The following is a 24,675-nucleotide window of genomic DNA, read 5'->3' on the forward strand; positions in this document are numbered from 1 at the left end:
CAGGTATGAGAAAGTCATGTGATTTAGACAGGGATTTTGTACTCATATTTTTTTAAAGTATTCTTTGATAGAAAATGTAGACACATACCATGTAATGAGTGGCTGTTGTAGTATTCTAAGTAACTGACATGGCCATTCTTAATACCTGGTAGTGGCTGTTTTTCTTTTTTACATAACCCATGTTATTTCTGTTTTTTATATGCTCATAGTATTCAGTATTATATATTGAATTGTTTTCAAGCATTTTTTTCTTTTCATGTATTAGTCTCATCAGCTTTTTTTTCTATCAGTAATTTTTTGGATTTTCTGTGCTGATTTTTGAGGAATGAATATAATGTTTACCTAGGTAAGCCATAAAGAATAATACAATGATTGAAAAAAATTGTAAACATTACTAATGTGTAAACAATGGTTTTTCACATATTTCTGTATGCTGTACACATGTATTCAAGGATTAACCTCTCATAAGCTGTACTGGAACCAAATACATAGAAGGATCTAAATCCAAAATATAAATTGTATACAAGAATTACATAAAACCAAAAATATTGAAACAGGAAGTCAAATCCAGGACTGATAATTGGACCAAAGTATGTCAAAGGAAATAAAACATTGTAGCTCATGTTAAATACTAGGAATTATCCTATGTCTTAAAGTATTAGAGTAATCAAGGGAACCAAGGTTATAGCGGTAATCAAAAGAATGTAATCCAGGGACAAAGACCAGACATGGAAAACAGACATACACAACAAAGAACATAAAGTAACTAAAATCATACATACAAAGTAACAAAAGTAAATGAGCAACTTGGACTCCACTGAAAACTAGGAGCATGGACCAGGTGCACCAGTAGGGTAAGCATCCTCTGCTTTTCTAGAAACACCCACCAAGTTGCTCATGAAAAGTCAAGTCTGTGGTAGACAAATCAGGAAAGGAAAATTATGACCCGTTGAATAAATCAGTTTTCATGGTGCTGATGGATAAACCATAACGATCCACGAGTTCATGATGACGACCATAAAACTTCTGTAGTGATGACTTCAATCTTGTAGCAACATAACCCTGTTCCAGAAGCCTATTTGTTAGAGTTCTAGCATGAAACAAAACTTTTCAAATACAGAGGTTTCAAATATTGTACTTTGGCAAAAAATTAAAACTAGATACAAATAAATGTAAACTTTTTTTATTGGTGTCGATGTGTCATGAAAAAGACAAAGAAATAAATAAATCACATAAAACCCTGTCATGATAACAAATACTGATTCACCATAACAATTGCACTTTATACAATATTTTGATTATTCCTGATCTTGAACTTGATTGTCCATTGAATACACACTATTCAAAGACATTCTCATGTATAAGTATAAAAATATATATTCACTTTATAGATTGTCACAACCTCCTCAAACAGCAAATTCAGGGTTGGTAACAATTTTGCAAAGCTTTATAATCAAGCTAACTTTCTGAGGCATATGTTTTTTGTCAATACAATGTACACAATTGTTTTTGGCATTAACATACTGGAAGCATGTTAGCTGCAAAAAGCAAAGACTACACCCCAAAAAAAACTATGCATGTATGTGCTAAGTAAGAAAAAGTTTTACCAATTTAATATTGATTACTGGTAAATACTTGGCATTTAAAGTTGTTGATTGACTTAGTTTTTGGAGTTAGGGTACCATACTCAAAACAGAACTTAAGCGAACCAATCTTAATTATATGCTAGGTTCATTGGAACCTAAAACTTATAAATAAGTTTGAAATTCCTCAACATTTTCTTCATTTTCCAATCTCACCTTAAAGGGTTACTTACTTTCTTAAAATAAAACATTCACCTGCATAATCAGATTTCACTAAAAACTGAGAAATAAAACCCAAAAAATAAGGAGGAAAAATTTGTCTTTGTTCTTCATAATTTGATGTGGAAAATTCTCAACTACTGCTAAACTACTGTCAAAACTAATTTTAATTTCTCCACCCTCCATGATTGAGTGGAGTCACAATATTTCCATCCTTCATGATTTGAGTGGGTCAAAATTTCTCCACACTTCATGATTTGAGTGGTCACAATTTCTCCACATGACACCATTTTTAACAAAATTTGCCAATAGTTTACTTCTTATACATTGTATATACAAATGTGTATACAACAATATATTTTATGATTCATACAGTTTAATATAATTTTAGTTAAGAACAGAAAACCAAAAAAGAAAAAAGTATGGAAATATAGCAATTTCATCTCAGTTTTTACTTCAGTATAGACACTGTGGAGCCACAATGGAGGAAAGTAGAGAGTGGAGAATTTAAAATCACAGTGCAAGTTTTAACTAATACAATTCCAACTTTTAGCAAATACGTAACAAGGCAGAATTTCTCTTGCATTACAATAACTGAAAAGGCAATAGTACATAACTGATAAAATCCCCAAAATAAATGCTTACAATAATTTCTGTAAATACAACATAAATGTAATAAAAAATATTCATACCACTAACAACGTACATTATAAAAATATAAGTGATCCCAACTTGTGTAATTCAACCATATATTTTATAAGCAAATACATATACAATCTAAAACACAACATAGATATTATCAGCCGTCTGTGCATGTGAGACTCTCAAGAACAGTCAAGGTCATTAAAAACTTCACCATCATCAATTCTAAATGAGTAATTCATAAAGTGTTACAGTAAAAGAAGTTGAAAATGCAAGTTCATTAGGAAGCCACCATTTCCATGGTGGATCCAGGGGGTTTAAGGGGGGTTAGAACCCCCTTTTAGAATTTCTTAAAAATTCATTGCATAATTTGGGCAAAAATGAGCTAATAGCCTGGAAATCCCCTTTTAAATATTCTGGAACTGCTCCTGCATTTAATAAGAATAGGATGTTAGCGATTAACCAAAAATTCACACTTGTTTGACTGACAATTCATTTTTTTTTTCATTCCTAATCCAGAATTATCATGTTTGTAGCTTGACCCATTCTGTATATTGTTTTTTATCCAATATATTCAGGGGTGGATTCAGGCAGGGCCATGGCGGGCGTGCATCCCCACTAAAATTTGCAAAGCATGGGTTGTCAGGGGTAGATTTAGGCTGTTTCAGGTTGAAAACATTTAGTGATACAACTCCTTGTTATGAGAAAAAACAAAATGACTAATTTTACTCAAATGTCTTTTTCACAAACATGATTCCATACAACCATTATCAATCACAAGGCACAAAGTTTGGTTTTTTTTTTTTTAAATTTCTACCCAGCATACACTTTAAGGTGCAGAAAATGGATATATAAGTACAACATATGCAATAATAATCCAGCACCAACAGGAAAATATCAGTTGTTAGCAGTGAAAGGAAATCAGTTACAGGTATAATCAACACACTGAAAACCAATCGTTTATACATTGGTATAATTGCTATTTCAAAGCATACACACTTCTGTCAAACTAAGATCTAAACCCCACCTTTTTATTTAAATAAGCAAAATGCACCACAAACAATTTCGTGGATTTGTAATGAGTGATTTTGCCTATTTAAAAAATTCATATCTTTGAAAGCAGAGCTAATACCCAAGCGGAGTGATACACAATTAATCAGGAACTGGTTACTGTAAACATACTCCGCTATTTTCATGGTGGACAGAAAACCATGAAATGTAGTACATGTACCAGCGAAATTGATTTTTAATACTTCATAACGCTTATCATTTTTTTAAACCGTGAAAATCGATACACTGGAATATGTTCACCTGGCAGCTTCCACAAAAAATGGCAACCACGAAAATCAATATGTTTACAGCATTAGATCTTCAGAGGAGATTGGTTGAAATCCTTTGTAAGCAAACAAGATGTTTGAGCAGTTCTTGAGCATCACTATGATTTATTATAAATTAAGAAACTAATTTAATGTTTTTATAACTGCAAAATATGCCCCTGTTTAAACTCACACTACTGAATTTTTAATATAATTGACCCTGGATTTTTCTCAAAATCATAAAAATTTGATGAACATTCTTGTCTAAAATTACAAAATTGCAATACTTAATAATTTCAATCATTTTCAATATTTGATATTTCTACAAGCATGTGTAGTCTTGTTCTCAAAATAAAAAGATTAAAATCTACATTGTAATTATAAGAAAATGCACATAGAATAATGCAAAACATTGCAAATTTTAGTTGACGTTAGGTAAAGAAAACTCGAAGACATTTCAAAATGACAGTTAAATGAAAATACTGTGAAAGTACTATAATTCATGGATACCATTTTTTGTGTATTATAGAAGAAAAACAAGTTTGTGGATTCTTGAATTTTTAGTTTTTAGGTTTACAGTATACACATAAACGGAAATTTCTTTTTTGTTGAGAACCGACAGAAACCACGAAAATTGGTACCCCACGAAAAAAGTATTTTCACAGTAATCTAAATACTTGATTAAAAAATGTGACATGAGTTACTTGACAGAAAATTCTATAAAACCAATGCCTGATTTAGTATGTATACTAATTTCCTCTGACCCTGTAATCCACATCTTAAGTCTGTGATAACCAAACATACTAATGCATAAATGATAAAAAGAGTAATCAAGGGAACCAAGGTTATAGTGGTAATCAAAGAGTAATCAAGGGAACCAAGGTTATAGCCGTAATCAAAGAGTAATCAAGGGAACCAAGGTTATAGTGGTAATCAAAGAGTAATCAAGGGAACCAAGGTTATAGTGGTAATCAAAGAGTAATCAAGGGAACCAAGGTTATAGCGGTAATCAAAGAGTACTCAAGGGAACCAAGGTTATAGCAGTAATCAAAAGAATGTAATCCAGGGACAAAGACCAGACATGGAAAACAGACACACACAACAAAGAACATAAAGTAACTAAAATCATACATACAAAGTAACAAAAGTAAATGAGCAACTCGGACTCCACTAAAAACTGGGAGCATGGAACAGGTGCACCGGTAGGGTAAGCATCCTCTGCTTTTCTAGAAACACCCACCAAGTTGCTCATAAAAAGTCGTCTGAGGTAGACAAACGAGGAAAGGTAAACTATGACCCGTTGAATAAATCAGTTTTCATGGTGCTGATGGATACATCATAACGATCCACAAGTTTATGATGACGACCATAAAACTTCTGCAGTGATGACTTCAATCTTGTAGCAACATAACCCTGTTCCAGAAGTCTATTTGTTAGACTTTTAGCTCGATACAAAAAGTCTGCGTAGTTTCGGCAAGCTCTGGCATAACGTATGAGTTGTGATATGAACACTCCATATGCAGGAGCAGAAGAGATGTTGCCACAGATGAAAGGAAAGTTGACAATTCTGAATGAAAAGTCATCACGTTTGTCGTAAAGTTTGGTCAATAGTTTTCCTTTACCATCGATTTCTAAGTGTAGGTCAAGATATGAGACTGACTAGGGTTGCAAGATAAAAGGAAATTTTTTATTAGACTATTTATGGTCCCGGTGTCGTACAATCTGAATTGCTTTTTTACCAGTGTATTAATAGGTTTTATGCGTTGCCATTAAATTGCTACATATACTTTATATGGTATTAATCTAAGCACACTGAACGCCAATGATTATTTGATTACAATAATTATTCAAACATATGGTATGCCAAAAGCATCCAGTGGTCAGTAATATGAATTTTTAAGTTCACTGTGAAAATACCTATTTAATTGAAAATTGAATTAGAACTTTGAATTTACAAAATACTCAAACATTCCTCAATACTTGGAGAGTACCGCAAGTTGTTTTAAGGACATGTTTTTTCTACTGTAAATTTTCATTGTTCAATTTCAGTTGTTTTAGGTACTGGTTTTAGTATAATAGCCATGACTTTAGAATCATACGGATTACTAACATTAAGATTTAGTGCAAGGTTGTTTCCACGGGAACAGACAAAGGTCGGTACTTGTTCCACTTGTATAACCTTGTCATCTTCATCATAAACAATAACACTTGCTTGAACCCTAGCTTCGCCATTAATGGTTGCAGATTCATGGCAGAAAATCTGTAATGTCCAATTATCACCATTCTTCCTATAAGTGATCTTCCACTCTCCTTCTCGTTTATCCGTTGGCACCGGCCCAGCGTATGTTTTTACATCAACTTGGATTCCAAATCGTAAAGTGTTCTGCATACGAACTGTATCAACTACAAGGTCAAGATAATTACGGGGCATATAGAACGGATCATTGAACATAATATCAAGTTCTCCCTGAGAAGGGCAAAGAGACCGAAAACGGTAAGCTTTGCTCACAAGTTCATGTACAACATCTTTGCAATCCTCTTCATCCATAATTTCTGATTTTTCAATTTGGAACAGTTGTTGAACAGTCATTTGTGGAAACCGAATAAACGGGAAAAGTTTTTGTGCATTTTCTCGAAGACTGCTTTTATGATTTTCATGGAACAACCATTGTTGAAGAGACTCGTACAGAAAATATTCATTTTGCAGAACAAGATCTTCATTTTTCAAAAGATCAAAAGCAAAATCAAAATCCATACTAGGCCATTCTTTAAGCTTCAGCAATGTATCGGTATTCCAAGCTATAGTTTGTGCACACTGCTGCTTTAATTCTGTAAGACCAAGAGCTTTCGACCATGCATACCAAGATAAAGCATTCTTAACCTTAGGTGACTTGGCTTTATCTATCATGTATTGTGTACACAAGTCTTTAAGCGATTGTACACAATATTTGTCTGCTAGGCAGAGAATTCCAATTGAGGTATCCACGGTGACAGAAATATCCGCTGTATAGAAATATTGTAAGAATTTATCGAACACTGCACGGCACTCAGCAGTCTCACTCAAAACCAGCTCTTCCTTATTATCTTGAGACCAGTGATCATGGTACAGCATTGTTCGGAAAACATCACTGTCTTTTGCCAAAACAAATTTATGTGCAGGGTACTGGTCCTCTCCAACTTTTAGAACAATATCACTTAGCTCGGTTGTATTATAAAATCTAGAGATATTCCGAATGTATGATTTTTCATCTCTTAGCACCATATGTTCATCTTCATCCTCTCGTTCATGTTCTTCCATTTTCTGAAAATAAAATAAACTAATTTTCACAAATTTGCTAAGAACATATGATCATTTAAAAAAATAATACTGTACAAAAGGACCCTTTTGTAGGTTGGGAACAAGACCTGAAATTAAGGTTAAACCCATACTTGGGGTACTACCCTTCATGTTTACCAATTATAAAAATAAAACTTTCTTTTTTATGTAATATTGTTAAAAAGTGGGAATATTTGTATTACTTTGAGTAACTTTAGCAAAAGAAGTATCTTTTTTTTTATTTTCATTATTTCAAAAGTTACAGACCTAACTGAAATGCAATATTAGTTCAAATACATTAAATATTCCCACTTTTAACAAAATATGTAATTGTCCAAACTTTTTTATCTTATAATGGATGTAAAAAATACCATATGAGGTTGATCATTCCCAATATATACTTCCACAACGAAAATTCTCCTTATCTCATGGAATAATATGTCACACATCCTCAGTTAAGACGGAATGGTCTTTTCTGAAGAATATCAATTTCTGATTTTTATGATACATGATAAAAGCAATTCACTTTTTAGATAAACAAAAACTTGTAGGTGTTTAATAAAGAATACTGTTCAGGATTTGACACTTAACTTTTCGTGATAAGTAGCCCACAGGACCAAGTGATAGATAATTAGGTAGTCCTCTCAAAATTATTTTGTGGTCCTGTTCTTAGGACTAATGAAATTTTAAGACCTAATTGAGGTAGCCCAAAGGACTACCCATTGATATTTCAAGGTAGTCCTTCTAGAATTAGGTAGGTACAGGACTACCGGACTACTGTTAGTGTCGAACCCTGCTGTTATGTCAAAGATTTGAAAGAATTCATTTTCACAATTTTTTTGTTCTCACAAAAGAATAAAAGTCATTTTACAGTACACTACAGTACTTGTTAGTAACCCTGGTATTGACAGTACACTACAGTACTTGTTAGTAACCCTAGTATTGACAGTACACTACAGTACTTGTTAGTAATCCTCGTATTGTTTTGCTTCCGACTGAATCAACCTATTGTTCTCAGAACCAATAAAGCTAAACTTAAATTTAGGCTAGGCCAATACAGAACAGACAAGTAGAATTATATATAATTATACCAGTACTCCTTTTTTTTAAATTTAATTATTTGATAAAGTACCATTAAACATTTGAAAATCTTTTAAGTGTCAGTCTCTGTAAGAATCAGAGCCAGTGATGCAGAGATTAAATAGTGTTATTTTCAAATAGAGAAAGCATCCTTGAGTGACATTATATTGTCAGATCGGTGGATTTTTGACATGCATGTTTCTGATTTTCCTATTTTGCCTGATTCTTACAAACACTTTCACTTAAATATTTTTCCCTATTATGGTATTATTTTAAATTTAACATCATAACTGTAATAAAATGAAAATACAGACCTTACAATTTTACAAGGAACAGCAGATCAGACTTTTACACTCCATAATAAGAACTAAAACCCTATTACAAAAAATTACACAACTGCCCATTGAAAAGAAATATGAAATAAGCCAGGTCTTGTGTATTTAACATAACCAATGGAGTATGAGACTAAACTATTTCATTGTAGGTTTAACTTTGACAAGAAATAATAGAGATCTTATCAATCTCATTTAAAACATGAAATTATATTTGAAGACCTGGTGTCACCGATTACAGAAAATATTACATCATATATACTTAAGATGTTATTCATCTATAACTTTCCTTTTGTAAACCTCTTAAAGGAGAACACATATTTAAAACTAGGAATGAAGCTTTAGAAACCTATTTGGGTGTCAACAAAAATTTCATAATCAAAAATTTTCTTTATCTTTGTTCAAAGAATTTTATCTTTCTCGTTATGCCAGATTTGAAGCCTAATTGAAAGTTTGTTAAAAAAAAAAATAAGTACTTAGTATGAGAAAACTTGCCTCAAAATTTCAGAAACATTCCCACAAAATAAATTTCCGGTTCGCTACATTGTGTATGTGGATTGTCTCTGTTCTGAGTGATCATGTGAAAGGGATTTTGATGTATATGAACTATCCCACTGCTGACACTTTGGTATTTTTTCTGCCGATATATCAACATTACATAATAAAGATTTTTTTTCAATTTTAAGAATTAATAACCTTGACCTCTAACCATTCCCATTGTTTCATTGGGATAGTCTTCACCAGTGTATTTAATCTAACAGGAACATATAATACAAAGTTTGTTTTATATGTCACTAATATTAGTAGTACTTTGTTTAATGCAACACCAGTATTCAAACCACCAGATATTAAACTGAAACACCTATATCACATTTTTAAATACCAAAGTTATGATGTCTGACATTTACTAAATCAAATATGAACTTCAGGTTCTGATCCAGGGGTCACTTTAAATCTTAAAATTTACTTCATATCAGAAGATTTTCATGAAATTCTTATAAGTAATGTCTGGATTGAAAACCGAATAACCCTTGTATCTATCACTGACCTTAATGTCCTAACAACTTTTTCATCATCATAGAATGAAGTTCATCTGTGTAAAAGATAGGTACATAAATTTTTCAATAGAATCTTAGAAAAATGAGGTTTTTGACAGAGTTATCTGCCCTTGCAATGTTCATTTTCAGTGCATTTCAATGAAATTGTAACTCAATGGTCCAGCATGATATGGAAAATCTTGTCTGTTTTCCTCGATTCTGATGATGAAAATAATCAAATGAAACTATCAAAATGATGGGTTTTTTTCATACCATGTTTCATCCACTGAATGATTCTTTTTTTATTTATATTATTATATAGTTTATATTATGAACACACTTAGAAGAAAACACGCCTGCTTGGGTATCACAAAACAAAAAAAAAGAAATCAGCAAGTTAATATTATGAACACACATAGAAGAAAACATGCCTGCTTGGGTATCACAAAACAAAAAAAAGAAATCAGCAAGTTTATATTATGAACACACATAGAAGAAAACATGCCTGTATCACAAAACGAAAAAAAAAGAAAAAATATGAGCAAGGTCATTAAAGGATATCTCTGCTCTATACCCAAGAAATCAAATGGTTAAAATATAAACATAGTTGTCAAACAAGAATGATGTTACTTGGGTACATATGTCAAATATCAAGTAGATTTGATAAGTTGTTGCAGAGAAAACAGACAGACAGACAGACAGACAAACATCATGATCACTACATACCTCCTGCTTTCAAAGCATGGGATATAAAAAATATTCTCAGGAATAAAAGTAAGTGACTTTTTGAAATTTATTACAAAAGGACAAGATACTGATCATATTATACCAACTGCATGATGTTAATAAGAAAAAATTAAATTTGAAGTAACATTAATAAAATAAATGTTACAATTTCATAAAAATTTTGCATTAAGACCCACCTGCATTGCTGCTGCACATTCCAAATAAACTAAATACGACTTACTAACCGATTTTCAGTTATTCGATCAGCAGTCGTCTAAAATTATGGCAGATTAATGGCCATTCAATATATGACAGGCAGCATAATGTAGAAACCAGAGAGATAAATCAATCCTAAAATGGAACCTGATCTGAAGTTCAATGGCCCAAATATACAGTCTCCCCTTACAGAAATGTCAATAGTACACTACTATAATGAGACAAAATTAGTAGACAAACCGTGATTCCCACAATACCTCCTGCTTAAGCTAGAGTCAGAAATAAATTACATGGTGTCCATTAACAGGATTTTAAACCCTATATTTATTTAATTTAACATATGTATTGTCAAGTTAAGGTAAATATTCACAGTTGTTGTCCAAATTAGTGTGAAATTGACATTAGTAAAGAGATTGAGGTCAAAGTTATTTAATAAATACATTACCACATGTTTTTCATTCTCCTTAAAGAGGACTAACCCGTCAGGTCCTAGTTTCGTAGCAGTGGCCACAGAACTGTTCGACTCAGCCATACTGATCCTAAGACTTATGTAATGACTAATCACCACTTTATATCAACAGCTGTCACACTACTATGCACAGAGGTATTAACTATAGCCTATTAATTTTCCATTCAACATAAAATCAGATTTTTTCAAATCTAAGGTAAATAAGGAGTTGTCGTACAAGTTGCCCTGGCTGTTTATAATTTAAAGAATTACAATATGTACACGTGGGAGTCCAGGTGTGTTTAATACCTGTTAAGGTAATTTACAGGTACTTGCACTTTGTACATATAAATTACTAAACAAAATAGGAAATCTTATACAAGTCTGCTTTACTTTAGGGGCTGTGTCCTGATATTAATGAAAGTTTAAAGTATGCTAAAAAATTTGGTGAATTCAGGTCATTTAAAGGGTTGTAATTTATCATTTTAATTGACAAAAACATTTTATGAGAAAATTTAAATTGCCTATAAAAGATGAAATTTCATTGAAGAAAGGTCAAAGGATGATTTTTTTTTAAATTATTTTTATGAAGGGGGGGATAACTCATTTTTTTAGTAATTTTTATTTATTTGCAGGAAAGTTTTTGTTTATTGGTTTTGTTAAATATTGCCTAATAAATTTATTTGTAAATCAAAGTTAGGCCACAACTTTACTATTAGTCCTCCTACTCCAAAGAAGTGGCATTTGGTTTAGGCTAGCAAAATTTGGCTTGGAATACAAAGCATTTAAAATTTACAAATTACAATGCGCTTAAAGGTCATTAACTTCATGTGTAATTAATCACAGATATTGAAATAAAATAAAAAAAAAGTTAAGTACATGATTATTGAAAATATTACCCACAATATTTGCTAAAAAAAATCATGTATGAAAAATCTACCTACAATTCTTACATCATACTATTAAAGGGTTGATAGCTGACTGATTCAGAATATTGACATCTTTTTTCCAATGCAAAAAATCATAGCAAAGTCCTACTAAAATTAAATCATTTAAAACACTTTACCCATGCACACCTTTACATTCCTTTCAAGTCAAAGGTAATTATACATTTTGTAAGACATGTTCAAACGTTTCCTGTAATATAAATTGATATTTATGGTAATGCAATGTCGTTTAACATATTTATTGCTTATGACTAACCTTTGTTTTTATTTTGGTAGTGTTGATCTGTCAGGCAGTTCATAATCATTTATCTTGCTGTCCTCCTTGGCATTTCATGACTCTGCAAAATTGTAATGATGTGTAATCTGTTTGCCAGGTTTTTTGCATTGAAGTAGCAGGGTATGGATGAAGAAAAAAAATACCTTCTACAATGTTAGAATAATAAAGTCTACAAGTAATGAGATAGGGTTAGCATGGATTGAAAAATAATGTTTATGTCCAAACTTGCTCTAAGTTTATCACTATCTAAAGGTCCAAACTTCTACATGTTTAAGTTTATTTGCAACACGGGTGATAAAGTTATGAGTTATCTCCCCTGATATATAATAGATGTACTCAACCTAACATTTTACCTTAGGCAGATACATGAATAAGGATTTGTAAATTAAATTCCATTTTATATACAATGTATTATTACATTATTCAAAATCATACTATTATGTAATAATGTAAAAACAACTATTAAATAGGACATGTAGTGTCATCCCTTTATCTATCTATCAGCTAAAGAATTTTTTTTAAAATGCAAGGATCTACTTCATGTTGTCAATCAAACTTAAAATAGTACCTGGGTATGTAGGGAAAGCATAGGATTTTAATGCAAATACTTTGAAAAACCTCAGAGCTACAATAGGTTTGAAAGTTTGACACATGCTAGGTTTAATTAAACTCTCTAATAAAAACTTTTTTTTATTTGAAACAAGCAGAAGTTCAACTAAGAAAGCAAGGATATCATTCAGGAAAAGAAGATTATTCAGTTACCTGATACTTTCATTTTTTTTCAAATATATTCATTTGCCAGACAGAGGTCAAATTACTGGAATCTAGAAGGATTGATGTAGACTCTTAAATGTCAGGGGTTCCAATTAGTGGTGGGCCATGGTCCAGGACGCTCAATATCTAACTTAGGATCTTTGTCATTTACCTAGGTCCAAGACTTTCAACTCTTTTCACTGACACTTTATTGAAAACTTAACAATTTCCTCAAGTGGAATTCTGCTTTATGAACTTTGAAACCACAATGTAACATTTCATTCAGACAAAATATCAGTGCAAAACAGACAAACATATTGCCACACTGAGGATTCTAATGGACCCATAATTATAAATTATTTTGCATGTATGTAAGTTGTTCAGATCTGGTTGACACTGACTTTCATTCTGAATCATAAAATCTTTATTAGCAAAGATAATTTCTGCCAGATTGCTATCCATATTTTAGGAAATATACTGAAGAGGACCAAAAAGCCAAGATTACTGAAAATTTTGGCTCTATCACTTTAGAAAATACCTCCATAGGGTCATAAAAAATTTTTTTTTTCATTATTATGGTAATTTTACTAACCCTTAAACTGACTAGAATGAGCATGTTAAGTTTCCATCTTCATTAATTAATAAACTGCATATCTTTATAATAATTATATTAAGCAATGACATTAAAAGAACCATGCAAATAAAAAATACTTCTGCACACAAATAAGATATAATTGTGTCCACATCATAATATTTTGAGTGCAGAAATGATAAAATACGGGTATTTGTTGTGTGCACAAAACAATTATTGTGCAAACAAAATAACATGTTGTGTGCATACACATGATAAGCACACACTATGATATTTTATGCGCACAAATACATGTTCCTATTATTATATGATGCATGTGAAAATAGATTTTTTTTTGTATATACCATTCTTAGTCTTTGACAATCCCCTTTACACACTCACAACATTATTTATCGCTAATATATTGTTCTTGTTGGTTAGAAATATTCCTTAAGTAAATTTGAAAATGTTAAACAAATAAGACATTCCTAAGGATTGAATTTAAATCTAAGACCAAACACCTTATTTCCAGTATTCCTTTGTTACTGTTTTGTCATGACCCATGCTCTACTTTCTCTTTCACTTTGACTATGAAGAAAATTTTTTCAATGAATAAGTAAATAAATGTTTTTCCAAAATCCAAGCCCATCCTCCTTTTTCTCCTCACTTTCAAAATGGTTGATAACTATGTAGCATTTCGCCATACTTTACAACTTTGAACCCTATATAAGGGCATCTCTAGTAACATCCTTTTCAGTTGGAACCATTCTTACTCTTAGTCTCTGACTTTGTCAGTTCCCATTACACACTCACAACATGATTAAATTGCTAATATATTTACTTGAAGACTCTTGAATAAAGTGTTCTTGTTGGTTTGAAATATTCCATCAGTACATTTGGAAATATTAAACAGATAAGACATTCCTGACCAAATACCTTATTTCCAGTACTCCTTTGTTGTTATTTTTGTCATGACCAGTGTTCTATTTTCACTTTCGCTTTGACCGGAAGCGGATGTAGTGCAAATGTAATAACTAAACAAGTTTGCAACATTTCTAATTTTTCTTAGTTATTATGGAGTTAGTTGTGAAATGAAGATTTAGTTTTGAAAATGTAAGAAATAATCCATTTTAAAATCTGTCTTGCAAACTTTAAGCGGAAATCATCCATTGTACATTATGTACAACTATTCTGCATCGTTGTCGTTGACCATATGGACAGATGGAGGTGTCTTTTTATTGTATCATGTATGTTTATCTGTTTACATTCTTTTTCTGTTATTTTAAGAACACACGGCATGTGTCTTCAAAGTTGTTTTGAATGAATGTGAATTTCCCTTTGTTCATACTGCCAGTACCTTGATATGGAGAAGCATTGCATATCAGTGAGCACTGTGTGCTTTACCATAAGTGTAACGTCTGTGGGAGATAAAAATAGTAAGGGAGATAACAAAGGGTTGGAGGTCGAATGAGAATTTTTGTTTCCCAAGTGAGATATTTTTTATTTGTTTATCATCAGCAAGCCAAATCATTATTTTCATTTGAATCTGCCTGTTTTTCAAAAATCCAAGCCCCATCCCCTTTTCCCTTGCTTTTTTTGTAGCACTTCGCCATACTTTACAGTGTTTAACCCTAAGGGCATCTTAAGCAACATCCTTTTCAGTTTTGTAAACTGATACCGGAAATATTACAGTTCTCCACGGATGGTAATCCCTTTTGGGATTTGGCACTGGAGATATTTTTTGTTTTGACCACCATCTCCAGCGCCGAATCCCAAAAGGGATTACACGGATGGTGGGAATATTTTACACATACATGTATCATTTGACATAAAACAAAATTTAGACACAAATGACAGCTGCAAATTTAGAAAAAGAAAATGATTGCCTTTCCTATCTTAGAAAAACCTATGCTTCGATTTGGATAATACAATCAGAGTTATATTTTTCCAAGGTGGATTAGATTCTTGACAACAGCAATAGTGGAACAGGGGAGATATATATCCGTACATCCACATTTTTCCCCCGAACTTTATAAAAACACATCATATGCACTTCTTTTAATAAGTACAAAAAATTGAAAAGACTCAAAAACTAACAGAAATGATGAAGTAATTTTTACTGAAACGTAATCTTAACTTGTATATTTTCAATTTGTTTGATTTAAGGAAGTGATGAATTTTCTCCGTAAGTGACAGTCACTCTTTGTTAATTCCAGGACATGACTTCTTTTTTGTTAGTTTATTGGGGAACCATAAGGGAAATAAAGATAATACACACCACTTTGCTATGTTTGCTATACATTTAAATTATTTCTTATCTCAAGCTACTGCTGTGATAATATCAGCAACTGTCCATGGCAACATTATGTAACGAATGTGATGGCACCTATAATCAAGATAAGGTCATTTTGAATGTCACGACAGAACGTCACTTTTCATCCTGTTAGATACTTACTGACAATACTCCAATAAAATACCACAGAAGGGTTTTTTTATCATGCAAGGAAAGTGGCATCTTTCCCAACATGTTGAACCACTATGGTTTGTGGTCAGGTTTTCTGTATTATGGCCTGATGACCCAAGCATGTTACATACCAGGGTTACCCCATTCCACCACCTGGAGCACACAAACCAGTTACTCTGAGGACAGAAGGCCCTAGCCCCCAGCCAGGGTTCAGAGCACTATTTTGTTATATATGGTTATCATTTCTTGATTGAGCTAATTACCAAAAAGCTATATTTTTAATTATATAAAATATTTAATGGATTAGTGCCCCTCTAATTACTATTGCAAGATCAATGTCAACCTTACAGTCTTAGGTCATAATCATGCAATGGCATATTTCTACCTAGACCTAATACATATATTCAAAAAAGATCTTTCCATTTTTCGGCTGTTAAAATTGGGAATGAACTTGTTGAAAATCTATTATATTTATTTATTTAAATTTATTATAGACATGTTGTTTTCAATATTATTGAAAACTATTGACAAAACTTAGGACAAACGTGATGACTTTTCATTCAGAATTGTCAACTTCCCTTCCATCTGTGGCACCTGCGTATGGAGTGGTCATACCATAACTCATAGCTAATGCCAGAGCTTGCAGAAACTATGCAAACTTTTTGTATCACGTTAGAATTCTAACAAATAGGCTTCTGGAACAGGGTTATGTTGCTACAAGATTGAAGTCATCACTACAGAAGTTGTATGGTCGTCATGAATTCATAGATTGTTACGGTGTATCCATCTGCGCCATGAAAACTTATTTGTTCAACATGTCATAGTTTTCCTTTCCTCTTTCGTCTACCACAGACTTACTTTTTATGAGCAACTCGGCGGGTGTTTCTAGAAAAGCAAAGGACGCTTACCCTACCGGTGCACCTGGTCTATGCTCCCAGTTTTTAGTGGAGTCCGAGTTGCACATTTGCTTTTGTTACTTTGTATGTATGATATTAGTTACTGTATGTTCTTTGTTGTGTATGTCTTTTCCATGTCTGGTCTTTTTCCCTTGATTACATTCTTTCGATTACTGCTATAACCTTGGTTCCCTTGATTACTCTTTCAACACTTTTTTGCAATTGCGCAAATTGTTAATGAGTAATGGATTTAGAAAATGGCTATTCACATAAATGTATTGAACCTGTACAGTTGTAGGTGACCCCTATGAAAAATGTACATTAGAACACAACACAAAAGTGCACCCAAGGAAATGGAGACAATAACCCCCACTTAGAACTAATATGGGAGCAATGATTACTGGTATTTATTAGGTTCTAGTTTATAACCTATGTTTTTTTTTCCTTCTTTTCTAGTACTGGTGTATGACATTTATACAATAAAAGGATGATATTACTAGCAGTTCTCTTTTTGCTGCTTGTCAGTTCACCATTTCTCCTGCGAGTTTGGATTAGACGAAGATCAAAGAAACTCTTACCATACTTACGAAAGAATCAAAAAGGGGAAAGAACTACTGTAGTAGGATTTTTCCATCCATACTGTAATGCTGGTGGTGGAGGAGAAAGAGTTCTGTGGACAGCTATAAGAGCTTTACAAAACAAGTAATAGTACTATTCAATCAGAATTAATTCCAATTTATTTAGAATTATATGTAAATAACAATTATTAAAATGTATTTCATGTGTTTTTCAATTTTTCAAGGTCCAAAATTTTACTTTGATTGATTTCATGTAAATTGAACTCCTTGAGTTCTTTTATATGCTGAATCTTACTAGTTGTGTTAAAATTACAGTTTTTGGACATATTTTCAATTTGGTCAGCAGTGCACTTGTATAAAAAACATATAAATTAATCTTTATTTGATTTAAGCATACATGTATGGGCTTTTTATTACACTAAAATTAACCACATATCTAGGTTTTGGACATTAGACCACTATAGATTAATGCCCTTTTTCAATTTTTAGTCCTTTGACTACTTTCATTCTGTATCAGAAACCTTTTTTGTCATCATTTAATCAAAATGCAAGTCAGAGCTGTATCAAGTTTAAATGTAGCAGTGTTCTATGATTTTTCAGAAATTGAGGTTTTCTCGGGAAAAATCCATATAAAATCAACTTTCCCACAGTCAATGACTGCTTTCCTGACAAAACAAATCCTTACAGCATATGAAGTTTTCAACTTGCCATGGGAAAGTGTAACTAAGTACCTAACTTTCTCTGACCCAAATTTCACTTGCCCCGGGTAACGGGAAATAGGAATCCTAGAACACTGTGTTGTGTGCATACTTCCTTTCCTCGTTTGTCTACCAGCGGACTTGACTTTTTATGAGCAACTCGGCGGATGTTTCTAGAAAAGTAGAGGACGCTTACCCTACCGGTACACCTGGTCCATGCTCCCAGTTTTTAGTGGAGTCCAAGTTGCTCATTTGTTTTTGTTGCTTTGTATGTATAATTTTAGTTACTTCATGTTCTTTGTTGTGTATGTCTGTTTTCCATGTCTGGTCTCTGTCCCTGGATTACATTCTTTTGATTACCGCTATAACCTTGGTTCCCTTGTTTACTCTTTGATTACTGCTATAACCTTGGTTCCCTTGTTTACTCTTTAAAATGTGATGCTCACTAAATGACTTGCTTTTTTGTTAAATTCCAACTTTTCTTCATACGATAGGGACAGAGCATCAGCTAATTCACATATATATATATGTAGATGCCCTAAAACACAAAAGGCTCAGAAGTGGCATATCTTCAGAATTGATGTTAGGAAGTGATTGAACTTTTAATGCAAGATGCACAGTGTGTGTTATAGGATCTCCCATATTCCCGTTGGTCACAGTCTTCACAACTTACTTTCCAGTTCACATGCCGAAATACATTTTTCAGAAATTTTTATATAGTGCCTGTAGTAGTTAATTTTACAGGCCCACCTCTGTTTTTACAAGCCTTGGACCTTGGACTACTGCTTAACCATGAAGACTGTGGTTTAGACATCTTCAGTATAACAACAAAGTGGTACAATATCAACAAAGTCATCTGTCATTGAAGTAAAAATAACTGTCCCTTACTGGCAAAGCCTAACTCGTATCATATATTTTTTTCAGAATTCTGAAGCTTCAAGCCTATTATGATTTAAAAAAACTACTTAACCATTTATTTCAACCTTGAACAATGATTTTAGGGCTGTTGTTTTACTTGCTTCTTCATGAGAACAATGTTTCTTTTTTATTTAAGGTATCCCAGAATTCATTGTGTTGTCTATACAGGAGATATAGATGCTAGTGGTCCTGAGATCCTCCAGAAAGCTGTCCAAAGGTTCAATATCACCATCAAACCAGTTGAATTTATCTTCCTCCATAGAAGGTCATTGGTAGAAGCGAGTAGTTATCCTTACTTCACACTATTAGGACAAAGTTTAGGATCTATGGTTTTAGGATGGGAAGCCATGATGAAGTTTGTACCTGATGTATATATTGATACTATGGGATATGCATTTACAATGCCGCTATTTAAATTACTCGCAGGTGTATCAACCATGAGCTATGTACATTACCCTACAATAAGTACCGATATGTTACAGAAAGTTGCAGATAGGACACAGGCTCACAATAACGCCTCTTTTATTTCACAAAGTGCTATTTTAAGCTGGGGCAAGCTACAGTACTATAAAATGTTTGCTTGGTTGTATGGGGTAATGGGTAGAAGATCTGATAAAATTTTTGTCAACTCAACATGGACTTGTAACCATATTAAACAGCTGTGGAAAGCTCCTGATAGAACATTTATTGTTTATCCTCCGTGTGATGTCTCAGAATTTAGAAAAATTCTGTTAACAAAATCCAGCGCTTCAAAAACCATCATTTCAATTGCTCAATTTAGACCTGAAAAAGATCACCAACTGCAAGTTCGTTCCTTTTACAAGTTTTTAAACAGTCAAGCAGACAAAGATTACAAACTGCTTCTTGTTGGCAGCTGTAGGAATGAAGGAGATTCTTCACGAGTTAGAGAATTACAACTGTTATGTAACAAACTAAATCTAGAGGAAAATGTAGAATTTAAACTTAATGTCAGCTTTGAGGATTTAAAGAAATTAATGTCTACTTCAGCTATTGGAATTCATACAATGTGGAATGAACATTTTGGTATAGGTGCGTATTCTTTTAGATGAATTAAAATTACCTGTACTGCCAGTGTTACGCCATTATTAGGAAGTGACACACACACACATACAGAATCTTTTCATTGTTAGTTGTTTATTATCATACATTTGTATTAAACTTAGAAACCATGTAATTATGATGACCTTAACCTTTAAATTTGCCATCCACTATTATAATTGACAGCTATTCAAACTATTAAGACAGTGTCTAAAAGATCACACAGGTGTTCTTTGGTAGTTAAATAGGACACATTGATATAATGTAGGATAGATTTCTACCTAGAGAGCTATTTAAATTACTCACTTGCCTACCTAAATTTGTATTGAAATTTGAACTAGTCTATTTCAACTAACTGTAAACTTACAAGATTTTGAGTCTTAGGTGGGAAATTTTGAGCCTTTAATTTCAAGACTGTATAACTTCTTGCAATAGAAGATTCTTTATCTTTGATTAGAATTAATGCAAAGTATTCCATTTAGGCCAAAAATAATAATAGTCTTGTTTTCTGCTACCAGTATGGAAAAAATAAGCAGGGTTGGTAGAGAAATTATTTTATTTTTCATTTGACATTGAGTTAATGTGGAAACAGTTTAGACTTTAAGAGTGTTTTAGCAAAAATGGCCATGAAATGTTTAGGGTAGGAACAAAAAACTAAGGCAGGTACCAGGAAACAAACATATTGTTTGTTTTTTTTTTGCCTTATTACTCTACTATTTATATGGAAGATCAACAATTTGTGTATGGTGTTATAAATTTGCATGATATTTCTCGCAGATTGTATAGAAAGCCCTATAACAATTTACCCAAAACAATACAAAAGAATGAAAATTTCACACACCCTAGTGGATTTTTTTTCAACATGTACAAAATTCAAAGACAGAAGTAATGAATTAATCTTCCCTGTGATACACAAGTTCATTACCTTGCTTAACTATTTTTTTCACTTTATTTTTGCTTGACATTATTGTACTTAGACTACACATGCACTTCACCAATACCCACACACAATGCTGTGTGTATTCAGTTATATAAATGAAATCAGATAATGATTTTAAAGACAATTACGCCTTTTAATATTTGTGCATATAAATGTAAATGTCTTCTTTTATATGTTAAATCACGCTTGGGATAATTTTATTTTTTCTTACTTGCAAAGTTTAGTTTTCAAGGGGAGATAATTCAACCAGTCCTCAAAGAAAATAAATGCAATCTTGGTATATACAGTCTTTGGAGACTTCAGTTTGAAGTCCCAGTTTCTTCTTTATTTTTTTAAATTTGTTTTTTATTTCAGTTTAAGCTGGTGCATTTTCTGTTTTTCGCCATATTGGTTCTTTTCTTCATTTCAGGTGTAGTTGAACTAATGGCAGCAGGGACAATAATTCTTGCCCATAATTCTGGTGGTCCCAGGTTAGACATAGTTACAAACTTTAATGGGCAGAAAACAGGATATCTCGCAGACAGTGAGGAATCATATGCTGCGGCCATGAATACCATTTTTAAGCTGACAGACAATGAAAGGTTTGAAATTTGTCAAAATGCACGGCAGTCTGTGGAAAGATTTGGTGAAGATGAATTTGAAAAGGGATTCCTAGCAGTTAGTGAACAGGTTTTTGAGAAGGCTCTGATGAAGTGATCTATGAAATCATATACATGTAATTCTTAAATAATTTTAAATTTGGGCTATCACTAGTGCTATTTTAAGATGAGACAGTAGTTTAAAAACTTGCTGTTGCAGATCTATTCGAAAAAATTCCAGGTTTAGAAAATATGCATTTATATAATGTGGTCATAAAATCAATTTTTTTTATTTTTATCATTGCTTTGAAATTTTGTAGAGAAAGAAATATAAAATAAAATAAAAATGATACAGTCTATTCCTGTTATGTACTGTAAACATATTAATTTTTGTGGTGTACTTATTTTCACTGCTTTTGCAGAGGACAGAAAAGCATAAAAAAATAACACCAGGTATATGCAAAATTGATTTTTCAACGTTATTCTTTGAAAACATGAAAATTGATACCCACGAATATATTCACTTGATGGAATCTATGAAAATGAATACATTCACAGTATTTGATGAATGCAACTCATACAATCTATGCATTTAAAACACCAACTATTTTTTGGAAAAGATCAACTTTTTACAGTAAGAATACTGGTAGATACTTCAGGCAAAATAATCATAGAATAAGCAGTAAGAAATAGAGATTTGATTTAGTCTAAAACAAGATGTAATATTTTTGATGTAATTTTTTTCTCTGCAAAAAAATTGAGTCCAGATAATGTGATGCTATTTTGTGTGGGATTGTTTTAGGATGTTGGGTTTCAGGTTGTTGTACATGTATTGGAAAATATAGATGTCATTGCTTCCTGTGTAATATTGTAAAATCTTTTTTTTAAAAATAATAAAAAATTACTTCGAATGGAGATAATAATTTAATATGCTAAGCTGTCTCTATGTTGGAAAGTGTGAGACTTAAGTGACAGTTCCATTGGAATATTTTGTATCAAGCATACAGATCCACCTTAGAGTCATGCAGATAATGGCATAGGTAGTTTAATACTTTTGTCAACTTCCTATTTTTCAGAAGGTCACATTTATGATAAAAAAAACAAACAGGAGTTGTTTCTTATGTTGGGAAAATGGTGTTTAAGGTATTGTAGTTAAAAAACCTTGTGAAAACAGTTAAATTGAATTCTCGTAAAAAAATATTTCAGCCATTTTTAACTGCAGATCACTATATAACCAGTCACTTTCCCCCACTTATTACATTGAGTGGTTCTTGAATCACTAATGGAACATATAGGAAGTATTTACACTATTGACAAAATTATGAACTTAAAATCCTCTGCTTGATCCTTAGGTGGACTGCTAGCTTGTTTTGCTTTGCAATGGAATATTGTAAATCTTAACTCAAACTTGTATTGTTGGCCAAAGTATAAAGCCTGATTGTGTTTTGATTCATTGATAAACTTAATGTAATAATTGAACTGTACTCTACTGTCTGTGGCAGCTACAGCTTCCTAAAGTGACCTCTTGTATTCATGTGATTATATACACATGTTCATTTTGACCATTTTTATTATCGATAGTGAATTATGTCAATATGTGCACTGAATTAGGAAACAAATATTATTTTTTTAAGTTATAAATTTCAGTTTACTAAGGGTTAATTGAAGTGTGGTGTTCAAGTTATAAATAGTCTGTTTCAGTTTACTGTCATATTTCTTATACTAAAGCTGTATATAATGATCAGGTTGTCTCTGTCCATCTTTCCATTTACTATCCATTTGTCCATCATGTTTTTAGCTCACCAGGCCAAATGCCAAGTGAACTTATGCCATCACTTGGCATCCATTGTTATCATTATGGGGATCTGAAGGCATTTTTTGCAAATAACTCAAAAGTTGTTCCCGAAATTCTGGTTCAGGTCATAAAAATGCTATTAAAAGCATTTTCTGCATTCAACAATTCAGTTAATATTAACTTAGCCTGTCTCATTCCTTAAGTTTTTTCAAATAAGCAAATGGTAAACCAAGTGAGTGATTCAGACTCTCTTGAGCCTCTAGTTTGTTTCTTAACTCCTTGTAAACTGCTAGATTGATTTTTATGAATCTGCCAGTTTATGATGATTAGGTAATGCCATAACAGCTGTTTTGATGTTTAATATGCATGATTGAATTAGCATGACATGGACAAAGTTATTTATAGATTGTAGGAGTTCCCATTTTATACCCGTTACTTCTCCAATACGTAACCTCTCCTTGGATTTTTATTTAACTTTTTGAAAATTATGATTAGATAACACCATTGTGCCTCTGCTATTTTGATTTTTTATCTGAAAAGATTTAGGTAACAGGATTTCCTTTTGTATTGCAAAATTAAAATTGAAAATTTTATGAAGAGATAATAATTAGAATGAACAGTAATAAATGCATGCATTGTTTTCTGAATTTACATTGTTCTTTGTTGGTTTATGTCCATTTGTGACTTTTCATTAACTGTTTTCATAAGCACATGACAGGCAAAATGTGTAAAACAAGGCCTGTTTTGGGTTTTTTGGGGTTTTTTTTTTTTTTAAGGGAGGAGGGAGTTTGAATAAGTTTTACAAATTAAGTTTTGGGAAGATGAAGATAGGTTGACCTCAGAAATGATTATTGCCAACATGTTAAACATGGCTAAAAATTAAAGGAAATTCTTAAAATTTCATTCCTTTCCAACCATTTTCCAATCCAACGTAGGAATGTTATTGAATTAAGGACTATTTGGATTGAGGGCAGTGGACATTATCATTTCTGAATTCACAGCACTAATTTGGATTTTGAAAAAAAACAAACTTGCCAAAAGAGAACCAACCAATCAGAAGTTTTGTTACAAAACAAATTATATCATTATACAATATAAACTTGGTAACTTCAGTTAGTAAACTCCTTGTATATTGAATATTGTTGGTATCATTTTTAATATGCTTTTTATTGTTATGTAACTGGTTGTTTTTATTAAGATATTTGTAAAATTTTGAAAACAATAAATTATGGTAGCATACTTAACTTAAATGTGAATTATGTTAATTATTTTGTAAAGAAAATGTT

At 32.1% G+C, this 24,675-nt stretch overlaps 2 protein-coding genes across 15 annotated transcripts; one reads left to right on the plus strand and one right to left on the minus strand.

Annotated features, from left to right (window-relative positions):
* Positions 1-1,167: 1,167 nt before the first annotated feature.
* On the minus strand, positions 1,168-14,468 carry LOC148605498 (BTB/POZ domain-containing protein 17-like). Of its 13 annotated transcripts, none has more exons than XM_088547417.1 (4): positions 14,400-14,462; positions 12,119-12,200; positions 9,537-9,581; positions 1,168-7,061 (listed from the first exon to the last, which is right to left on the minus strand). In XM_088547417.1, exon 4 carries the CDS (start codon positions 7,056-7,058, stop codon positions 5,793-5,795), a length of 1,266 nt encoding a protein of 421 aa, XP_088403543.1. In that variant the 5' UTR covers positions 7,059-7,061; positions 9,537-9,581; positions 12,119-12,200; positions 14,400-14,462; the 3' UTR covers positions 1,168-5,792. The 13 variants fall into 13 exon arrangements, with proteins under 13 accessions (XP_088403543.1, XP_088403540.1, XP_088403538.1 ...); XM_088547414.1 differs by having other exon boundaries at positions 14,305-14,442; XM_088547412.1 differs by lacking the exon at positions 9,537-9,581 and having other exon boundaries at positions 14,305-14,468.
* Positions 14,469-24,639, plus strand: LOC148605499 (GDP-Man:Man(3)GlcNAc(2)-PP-Dol alpha-1,2-mannosyltransferase-like). 2 transcript variants are annotated; one of them, XM_088547408.1, is made up of 4 exons: positions 14,469-14,576; positions 17,280-17,525; positions 19,154-20,067; positions 21,426-24,639. In XM_088547408.1, the coding sequence occupies exons 2-4, from the start codon at positions 17,311-17,313 to the stop codon at positions 21,710-21,712; spliced, it is 1,416 nt and encodes a 471-aa protein (XP_088403534.1). In that variant the 5' UTR covers positions 14,469-14,576; positions 17,280-17,310; the 3' UTR covers positions 21,713-24,639. The 2 variants fall into 2 exon arrangements, with proteins under 2 accessions (XP_088403534.1, XP_088403535.1); XM_088547409.1 differs by having other exon boundaries at positions 14,486-14,710.
* Positions 24,640-24,675: the final 36 nt, after the last annotated feature.

This window comes from Perna viridis, chromosome 10, assembly GCF_037379345.1.
Source record: "Perna viridis isolate PV_CMFRI_1.1 ecotype Kerala chromosome 10, ASM3737934v1, whole genome shotgun sequence".
Lineage (NCBI taxonomy): Eukaryota > Metazoa > Mollusca > Bivalvia > Mytilida > Mytilidae > Perna > Perna viridis.